General features: G+C 41.7%; 1 protein-coding gene across 1 annotated transcript in view; it reads right to left on the reverse strand.

Moving 5' to 3' along the window:
- Positions 1-228: 228 nt before the first annotated feature.
- Positions 229-10,703, reverse strand: part of GUCY1A2 (guanylate cyclase 1 soluble subunit alpha 2) — a 380,482-nt gene continuing 370,007 nt past the window's right edge. Inside the window, exon 8 of the mRNA XM_019523782.1 lies at positions 229-2,011. Coding sequence (XP_019379327.1) covers positions 1,804-2,011 — 208 coding nt within the window. The 3' untranslated portion in view covers positions 229-1,803. The remainder of the gene's footprint in view (positions 2,012-10,703) is intronic.

The following is a 10,703-nucleotide window of genomic DNA, read 5'->3' on the forward strand; positions in this document are numbered from 1 at the left end:
AAAATTTAACAAGATAATTTGGCCAAAAGGCCATATTTATGTTTTGTTTTGTTTTGTTTTTTTGTTATAATGGGAACTTTCAGTTAGGACCTAAAGTCCATACATAAGCACCCAAATAACTGATCTGATTTTAAAATCACTGATCAGATTTTTAAAAAGAGGAAAACATTCAGCAAGCTCCCAGTAAAACTGAGTCTTTTCTCTGATTTTAGTAGGCTTTGGATCTTTGTCCAGAAGCACTGAAAAATATCTACTAATAAACTCTTTTCCATAAGAGTAGAACAATGGTGGCCTGAGTAGGACCCCCCCTCCCCCCAGGGTTAAGGACTTGCATAATTAATTTTACAGTCTTTGCTGATAGAAAAGGAAACCCAAGGAAAAGGGTGAAACCAGAGAAATAAAATCTATCTGAAGCTGTGGTCTTGTTAAGAGCAGATCCTCATCAGTTGCAAACCAGCATAAATCCATTGAAGAAAATAAAGAGATGCCAATTTTCACCAGATGAAAATTGGTCTTTAATTTTGATAGACCTTGATTAATCTGAATTTTGAACAACTATTTGAATTATGCTTAGGTAAGAATTTTTCCTTTTTATTTCTTTTCTTCTGGCTAAAAAGTGTCTTTTGTTTATTCGACACTAGATAAAGTAAGGGTATTTCAGCCACTCCAGCAACAGATTTAATTGCCAGAGTAATAGCAGTAATAATGTATGGGATTTTCAAAACGTCTTAAGTGGCTTATGAATATAAGTCCTATTCAAAGTGAATAAAAAACCCCATCCATAGTGTTTCAAATGTGTTTTGGAGAGCTTTTTTTAATATGCTACAACATACCAGCAGTTTTTAAATAAAAGACTCCACTGGTTACTTCTATCTAAAAACTGATGGTATGAGATATGGTCCATCGTGTGCAAGAGTCCTTTTTCTATCAATCAAGACACTAATCTTTTAGCCTTGGTTTTCATTGTCCTGAAAAGACTGGACACACATCACTAGTAGGACAAAGATCAAACATCATTCATATATGCAAGACAGTGCTCATCTAAAACTTACATATCAGGGAAAGAGATTTACCAAAGTATTATTTCTTCTTTTGCAAAATATTGGTATCATTGTTGCCAAAAGTCAAAAAATGACTTCTTACCATGTGTATAACAATACGCTCTGATAGAGTACATGAAATATACAGTAGATTATTCTGAAAAGCTGACTAAGCTCACTCATTTTACAGTGTGTAGAATGTAATCGTACAGAAAGTGAAATATGTATAAAAAGAGGTAAAATCCCTACAATATTGTACTGAATTATAATTCCTCCTGTCAGGAAGGTTACAGCAACTCTACAGTATATGTATGAAATGTTTGTTCATAAAGTTAAAAAACATTGTTACCTTACTGAATAACACATTAAATGTAGGAATGCATAATCAGAACTGACTCTCAATTCTGCTTAGCTGGTGCAAATCTACAGAGAACCACCATCTATTTCTGTAGAGAAAAAAATCAAGCTCAAATATTTATATTGATTTGAGTATGTGTGTGGTTTTTTGTTAGGGGCCAGATTTAAATTTATGACCAATAATTCCTCAGGAAATGGAAGTATTTTGTTTCTTTTTTTCCCTCTTTCCAGGTTGTTTAATGACAGCAGTCACCCACCTTTTAAAATAATTATTGCCTCACATTACACCAAGCTTTTACTGCTTGTTCAGAACAAGGCAGTGAAACAGAAAGAATCTCCAACTCTCCTGTCATGACCCAGTTCTGGGCTTGTGCTTTTTTGACGAGTCTTTGATCTGCAGCAGGCCTCATAGGCTAGTCTCTCGAAGGAACATAGTGCCAATGTTGTAAGAAACCTTTCTCACTCTGGCAGATGTGATGGAAGGCTTTGGCTGCTTCTGACCACTTCTGACCTCCAGGAAATAACAGATCCCAGGAATTTCCTTTGGAAAGTTATCTGGAAGCTCTTCACGGGACCGAGGGATAAAGATAAAGTTTTCTTCTTTTTTCAGAAGCCTAGAAAAAAAAACAGAGAGAGTGTCTAGAAGAATGTGGTAATGTTTTTGTGCAACCCATAATCAGAAACTGGCTTAAATTACCATGCAAATATTAATAAATTCCAGACCCGGCTTCCCAGGTGATGTAAACAGGCTAGAAATTGGCTTCAAATGAGCTACTTTGATTTATGCCAACTAAGAACATAGCCAGGCATACACACATTTTAAAGAAAATTTGTATTGGTTCAAGGGCATTCTGTAGTCAAGAAAAGCAGTCTAAATCCATAAGGATTATTCTGCATAGCATAAATTTGCCTTGATCAAACAAGAAACAAGTCTAATTTGAGGAACAGTTTTTACTCCTTTCTCTTTCAGGTTATTTATTTAGCTTTTGAATGGCCTCATCCAAAGCCTACTGCAAATCAAGGGAAAAATCCTTCTTTGATTGTTTCCAAAACTTATTTTGGAAGGGGCAATATTGTTCCCAGGTGAATTTGCCTTCACCTTCATGAAGGCTTCCCACCATATTCCAATACATTTTCTTTATTTCATCATTCCCATCTTGGTGACACACAGCCTGTACATTCTCTCAACTCCCTATCTTTGTAGGAAGGCATTTTCCTATCATCTCTTCAGTAATCAGGCAGGTTACAAATCCAATCTTCTTTGCCCCACTTCAGTTTCCACAGACCTGCTTCTTATCTGGAAGATTGTATCATGATCAGTTTTCCAGGCCTTTAAATTTATGTTCAAAATACTATAATCTTTTCTGAATTGCTTGAAAATTTGCACTGCCCTTTGCAGCAGAGTCCCTCTCCTTTCATCTCCTCAACATATGTAGTAAATGTCCCTGGTTTTAAATCTGTGGATTTATTAAATCAAAGTAACTCCTGTATATTGCCAGCCTAGATTTCTACCAGGAACAACTGACTTCTTTGCATATTCTCAAAGTCAAATATACAAGCTTCGTCTGCAGGTCCTTTCACTGAAGGGTTATTCATTTTGCTGAAATTAAGGGTTCTCTCCCTTCAGGTCTATCTACCTTTGTTGTCTTTATGGGTAACTTGTATAGTCTTAGTGATGCTTCATTTTCACTTTGAAATAATAAAACTTGTCTGCCTTTTTAAAAATAAGACCAAATGAGCAGATGGGGCCCAGAGCTCATCTTTTACTGGAATCATCAGAACCATTTCTCTTCTCCTCTTGGACACAGTAAATGGTAGTGGAACTTAGTAGCATAATTAAGGGTGGGCAGCTGAGGCACAAACCCTGCAGGCTTAGTAACAGGGTGCTGGAATGGAGGCAGGGGGGGCCTCAAAGCTCTGACTACATGAAGTGAAGCAGGGGTAGGAGTCTCCTCCTCAGGCTCACCCTCCCTTCCCAGCCCAACTCTCTCCTACCCCTGCAGCAGCACTACAGATTAATTAATGGGATTTTGCACCATTGTTCAGCACATAAATCCATGGTGGCTGTAGGGTCATCGGACAGTTAACTTGGCTGTTGGCCATGTCCCTCTTCACAGCAGCACTCTGCCCTTGCTCCTTTCCACATGTCCAGACCCTCAAGCCCATAAATGCATCTAGAATTTTGAAAAGGGGTTACAGATAATCAGGTGCATTATCACATATGAAATAACACATATTTTTCTCCAGTTAAAAATAAACTAGAAACTTCAATAATATGCTAGGGTCCTAGGGTATAGGTTTGTAGCCATGTTAGTCTAAGGACATAGGCAGACAAGGTTCTTTGGTTCAATCTGATATCTTTTATTAGACCAACTCAAATAGTTGGACAAATTCTCCTTAGCAAGCTTTCAGGTATAAATACTCTTCGTCAGCCTGAGGAAGCATCTGCAGTTGGTGTGTGCTCCTGAACTGATGCAAAAACAAATATAATTTCATTGGAATGAGTTAAAAATAAGCTGTAGGGCTGTGAAATAGGAGCTTCATTACTAGAAGCAGCTAACAGCAGAACTGCAGAATAAAGGTTAGTCTGGTTGGTGGAAAACTGAGACCAGTAAAAAGGAAGCCAACACCTGTGGAATGAAGAAGGAATCAGGGAGATGATAATGAGCCATGAAATCAAATGACTTCCTCAGAATGCCTAACTAGAAATGCTGCTGCCACTTGCAGGCAGCTGGTTTTAAATTTTGGGTGGAGCAGGAATCAAAGGGAGGTGCAAATGCATCAGTGCAACCCCCCACTGCCCATGGATCTGCCCCTTGCTCAAGCCCCTGCCTCCATTCCAGCACCCTAGGTATAAGTGTTCTGCTCAGGGTGCAAATGTTACCAGTTACACTGCTGATGTAGTTGTCCACTGCAGACCTTACATTTGCCCGCTTTATACTTTGAGTTACTGTTTAGGAACAGACCTTTGCCACTGACTGTGCTGAGTGTGACTGTGATAGTGCACAGTTCAGGGACTGTGATTGTGCACAGTTCAGCTCAGTTCAGGGACAGAGCTTTACACATCTACAAAGTGGGTTTGCAATGTCAAAATTGTGATGCGATAGTATTTCAGTTGCTCAGCACAGGTGGCAGAAAGCAGAAGCAATCAAGTCCCAGATACCATGTGTTGGCACAAGGTGGTGGAAATTACAGATGGAAGAGTAAAAAGAGGCAGTTAGCCATGTTAGTCTGAAGTCTGGCAGAAGGCAGGGCAGGGTTGCAATGTGGAGACTAACTGGTCCAGAATCATGAGCTTTCTCGGGTGACTGCCTGCTTTGTCAGATGGAAGGATATGAGTAGCAGAAAGAGTGAAAAGGTAATAAGATGGTGTAAAGTAAATGGACAATGGCCTTGCCACTGAAAATTGCAGGTTTTCTCCTTAAAACCCATAGAAATTAGGCTAGATGACTTGTACAGGTGCCTATAAACCCTCTATTCCTCTCTGACCTGGGGGACAAAGAAAGGCTGCAGTGGTCTCCACAATGCAAATTAAAACAGTAAGTTGTTCCCCAATCTCCTCACCCTCCATTTCTGGCTAGCCACCTACCCCCCAACCCTTAGATTGGGTGGCCATTTTTAACTTGATCTAAGTTCCCCCTAACACCCCCAAATGTCTGTATGCAACCTAGGCTCTTATATGTGAATAAAAGTATGGATTCTCGCTTAGTGAGGACTTTAAGAAAATCTTTAAATGTCTGTTCCTTGAAGCTTCCCCAAGTTTGTTTTTCTTCTACAGTAGGGGGAGCTGTAGTGGCAGAGTAATGATATTTGAAAGACTTTTTAGCATGAATATAGTTATATCTTCAGCCATGAGTTCTCCTTAAAGATCCACTGGTTTGTCTAAATCTAAAAAATTCTATTCACAGTTTCTCATGGAACTTTTCAAGATTAACTATAGCACTTGGCACTCTATGATTAAAATGAGAAGTATAATATACAGGGCTGGTATCAGTAACGGGCCCAAATCTGCTGTCGCTTACATGTTTTACAAATTCCCTGAAGCTGATGGGGTGTAAAGGAAAACAGAACTGAGCTTTCTACGTGAAAACAGGAATTAGTTTCTGCAATAATGATCTACTTCCTACTGACCTAAAATAATCATCATCTGTTTGTGAGCTGTTCATTGTTTCCAGGAACAAATGTTAATGAGTCCTTTAAGAATTCCTTGTGATTTAGGATGTACCTGGCACCCTTACTGTAATCCAAACTTCTTGGCAATCTTTTTCAAAGACTGCTGCACTGTAACTATAACATCACCTACTGGGTATGTCGACATGTGCCCATTTACTGCGCAGTACGGGCACACATCTACATGTGCACCCTTGTGCTGTGCAGTAAATATGGTGACTTATGCTGACTTGAGTGTAAATTTGATACCTGCATCATGCAGGTATCAAATTTACACCCAATTAATTACTGCACAGTAACACACATAGACACCTCACTGCACAGTAACACTGTGTGTGTGGACTGACTTGGGGCTATCTTTTGTCCCAAGTCAGTCCACACACAGTGTTAATGCACTTTAATACCTGCATGTGTAGATGCCAGCCTATTCCTGCTTATTGCACAGTAATTTACTGTGCAGAGAATTTAAGATGCCATAAATGCATGTGCAGAGATGCCTACTGTATGTGAAAAAGCTACACGTGGAACAAAATTTAGGATTTCTTTCAAAGCCTCAGCAGTTACTCCTCTCAATTACTGTGGATAAAGTTCAATTCTGGAAGTCACAACTGATTTATAAAATAAAAACTGCTGATGACATGGTCCTTTGATTCTATTATGGTGATTCTCAACCAGGGTGCCGCAGCACCCTGATATGTCTTGAAATCCTTGCAAGGGTGCCATAGGGTGTTATAATATTAACACTAAGTGTATACACATGATTCACATGACAAGCCCAGAGATTTCAAATAGAAAGGCATAGCGTTAAAAACATTCTGACCTGTTCTGATCTTTCTGAGTTTTCTGCAACAGAAGATTTGCTCTAGTACCTTTCTGTAGTTATAAAATAAGTGAAAAGTAAGAGCTGTCATTTTCCAAGCAGTGCCCCAAATCTAACAAGGGGTGCCTTGAGCCAAATTAGGGGTATCTTGAATATAAAAAGTTCAAGAACCACCAGTCTATATGAACAACTTTCTGCAGTAACTCCTCACCTGGTTTAGTTCTCTGATCCATAAGAAAGCAGACAGTTTCATTACTTGGCACACATTGTCCTGATAATTGTAATTGTGTCAGAACTAGAGAAGGCTGTGTGAAATTTCAGAGCAACCTGACACAGGTAGGTGGATAAGAATCAGGATAGCAATAGCAAATAAATGTTTTCTGGCAGGAATAATTTGAGATACAGAGTATGGGGACAGACTGATTTTAATGGGCGTTAAACTTGACTTCCTTAGGTACTCTTAAAACTCCTACAAGAGACTTAGCTGCTTCCTTAAGTACCTAACATTTATGTAAGTCTGATCCTGGGTTCTAAAAGCAACAAGCAGGGTGAAAAAAAATTATCCGGGGTGAAGTGTGCAGATGTTTAAATGTTTAAGAACCTTAAAAGGTCTGGAAAATCACTCTATCTGCAACTTAATGGTCCCCTTATCAGCAGTTTTAGGCTCCTAAAACCTTTTAAATAACTGAGCCTAGATAACTAAGATATTTCCTTACCACTTTCTAGAGTGTCAGACACATTTACAGCATGCTTGTGCTGCCAACTCTTTATGCCCCAACAGCCCTGCAATGAAAAACACTTGCTGCCCAGTGCCTGCTACGGGAAGTAATTCAGCTGTGTTTACATAACACTGCACCCAGACTAATTAGCTCACCCACAACACCAAAATCATGGGGCTACACTATTTCCAGTTTAACAAGCAGCATGCGTGGAACACCACACTGTATTTCAGCTCAGCGCTGCCTGCATGTTAAGTAAAGAGCATGGACAAGGCCTTAGGTGATAGAAGCCCAAGTCCTCTTGACTTTCACTGAGACTTGGGGCATGTCTATACCACCAGCTTGCTATGTTAGGCAGCCACACTCCTAAACATGCTGTGCTATTTTATGTGTACTGTCTCCTGAACCAGAAGTGGTATAACTATATTTGCCTGATGTTATTAATAGACTGTAAGGGGCTGGAAGGGACTTTGTAAGATCATCGGGTCCAGCCCACCTACACTAGGCAGAAAAGACAACTGGAGTTAGGTGACCCCAGTGAGGTGACCATCCAGTTTTCTTTTTAAGATTTCCAGGGTAGGTGATTGCTCCCTTTGGAGGGAGCTTATTCCACAGTCTGGACACCCTAACTGTGAAGAAGTTTTATCTAGTGTTAAGCCTGAAACGGTCTTCCAGGAGTTTGTGGCCATTACTTCTGGTTTTCCCCAAAGGTGCCCTGGTGAACAGTTGTTCACTGAGCCCTTGATGTAGTCCCCTGATATAGTGGTAAGCTGCTACCAAGTCCCCTCTCAGCCTTCTCTTTTTTAGGCTGAAGAGACCCAAGTCCCTCAGCCTTTCCTTGTATGGCTTGCCTTGCAAGACTCTGATTATATGGGTGTCTCTTCTTTGGATTCTCCCAAGCTTTTCCACATCCTTGTTCAAGTGTGGTGTCCAGAACTGGACACAGTACTCCAGCTGCAGTCTCACCAATGCTGAGTAAAGCGGAAGAATCACTTCCTTGGTTTTGCTTGAGGGGTATTGGTTGATGCACGCCAGAGTATTTTTTGCCCTCCTGGCTACAGCATCGCACTGACAGCTCATATTCATACTATGGTCTATTATTACCCCTAGGTCCCTTTTAGTCACGGTGCTAGTCAGTTTGGTGCCAACAAGCGTGTAAGTATGTTGGGGATTGTTCATCCCCAGATGGAGCACTTTACGCTTCTCAATGCTGAACTTCATCTGGTTCCGATATGCCCAACTTGCCAGCCTGTATAGGTCTGCCTGTATCTGCAGCCTATCTTCAAGTGTGACCATGCTCCCCCATAACTTGGTGTTGTCTGCGAATTTGGCCAGTGAGCTCTTCACCCCCACATCCAAATCATTGATAAAGATGTTGAAAAGCACCAGATCAAGCACAGACCCCTGAGGGCCACCACTGGCCACTTCTCTCCAAGACAACAGAGATCCAATTATTAGAACTCTCTGAGTCCTACCCTGCATCCAGCTTCCTACCCACCTAACTATTAAGCAGTTAAGCCCACAGTCCTCCAATTTTCCCACGAGACCATCATAGGATACCAGATCAAAGGTTTTTTGGATGTCTAGGTATACAATGTCGACCTCCTCTCTCTTATCCAGGTGGTGAGCTACTTGCTTGTAGATGAGATTGGTAAGACAAGACCTGGCCATAATGAAGCCATGCTGGCTGTCATTTAGAATCCTAACTTCTTCAAGTCTATTGCACATAGATTCCTTGATTAATTTTTCAAGGATTTTTTCTGGATAGAAGTTAGGCTAATTAGCCTATAGTTTCCTGGTTCTTGGCTCCTCCCCTTCTTGAAGATGGGCACAACATTGGCCCTCTTCCAGTCTTCAGGGACCTCCCCTGAATGCCATGGGTTTTGAAAGAGTTTCACCAGGGGTCCCGTGATGACTTCGTCCAGCTCCTTTAGCACTCTCAGATGAAGTTCATCCAGTCCTGCTGACTTATAAATGTCTAACTTTTCTAACTGATCATGCACCAGTTCAACATCAAGATTAGGAAGGTGGTCATTCCCATCATGCCCATTCTGTATCCAATCTAGCATGATTTTCCCTTTAGTCATTCAGTTCAGTTTTCTCCCGAGTGTCAGTAACCAGCTGCCCTGAATTGTTAAGCAACGGCCCCACACTTCCATTTGCTTTCCTACTTTTCCATACATACCTAAATAACAACTTCTTATTATCCTCGATTTCCATTTCTAGTTTAAATTCAGTCACTGCCTTAGCCTTTTTAATCTGCTCCCTACAAGTATGGGATGATGTTGTATAGTCCTCCTTGGAGACTGTCCCAAGATTCCATTGACAGACTAATTAGCACTTCTGAAAGGCTGAGCTGATTGGCCCAAAGCTTCTGGTCTGACAGCTAATGCACACACTGTAGCATAGTGCATTCGAGCATGTCACTACCTGGAACAATAAATCTGCAGTGTAGACATGGTTTGAGACAAATGTGCCTTGTGACATGACTGTAGTACAGATTGCAATATAGCACAGAGATAGCTTTAAATGAACTAGTTCAAGTATCAGAAGCCAAAAATGCTGCAGCAGCACAGAGCTAATAAATAAGGCTTAGTTTATTCCATGGCCATTTAAACCTAGTTCACATCACACTGTAGTCTGTAGCATAGGTCTTTTCTTTGTCACTTTTGAAAATGGCAGGTAGGTAGGTGCTTCTGAAAAGTATTGCTTACAGCAGCAGGAGACTGACTCCATTATCACTATGAACATTTTATTCCTGGACATCACCATGAGAAGCTCAAAGAAAGCCACCTCTGTAATCACTGTAAAGCAAGCAAACACAATGCTAACATTTACAAAAAGGAAAGAGAAAATAATATTCACTGCACCTTTGCTTTGAGATACAGTGGGCATGTCTACACATGAGCTTTAATGCACAGTAGCCTCTTTTACTGCACATTAAAGCATCATGTCAAAAACCATGCTAATAGGCAGGGGTGCACCGATAAAGATTTTTTTGGGCAATACCAATGGCCAATTATTAACGAGCCATATCAACCAATACTGATCTAATTGCTAATATGCAACCCAGCAGCTTGGAGAGCCGGGTGCAGCTGATAAGTCTTTTGGGGGCCGAGGGAAGTGGTGGGAGGAAGAAAAGGGCATGGCGGGGCAGATTGAGGCCCCTGTGGTGAGGAAGGGAGTGGGGCTGGGGCTGGGGCAGGTGCTGCCCAGCCAGGGCAGGGCATAGGACACAGCCATGAGCAGCTCATTCAAGAGGCATGACTCCTGTCACTGTGCACACTCCTGGGGGAGGCACAGGTAAGCAGCAACCCACCCTTACCTCATGCACAGATCCAGGGGGCACACACCCTCCATGCCTTCCCTGGAGGTTCACACAGTGGTGGGAGCCAGCCCCGCTTCCCCATGCCCCCCAGATGAGCCACTTGTGGCTCTGTCGTGTTCCCTGCCACACCCCACCCCAACTGTGCAGTGCCTGCCCCAGCCCCAGCCCCACTCCTTCCATTACTGGAGGGGCCTCTATCTGCCCCCCCCCACATCCCTTCCCTCCCCCATGCTCCTTCCCCCAACAGACTTACCAGCAAGATACTGCTC

The sequence above is a fragment of the Gavialis gangeticus genome, unplaced genomic scaffold (genome assembly GCF_001723915.1).
Source record: "Gavialis gangeticus isolate Ggan-Ray unplaced genomic scaffold, GavGan_comp1, whole genome shotgun sequence".
In the NCBI taxonomy this organism is placed as follows: Eukaryota; Metazoa; Chordata; order Crocodylia; family Gavialidae; genus Gavialis; species Gavialis gangeticus.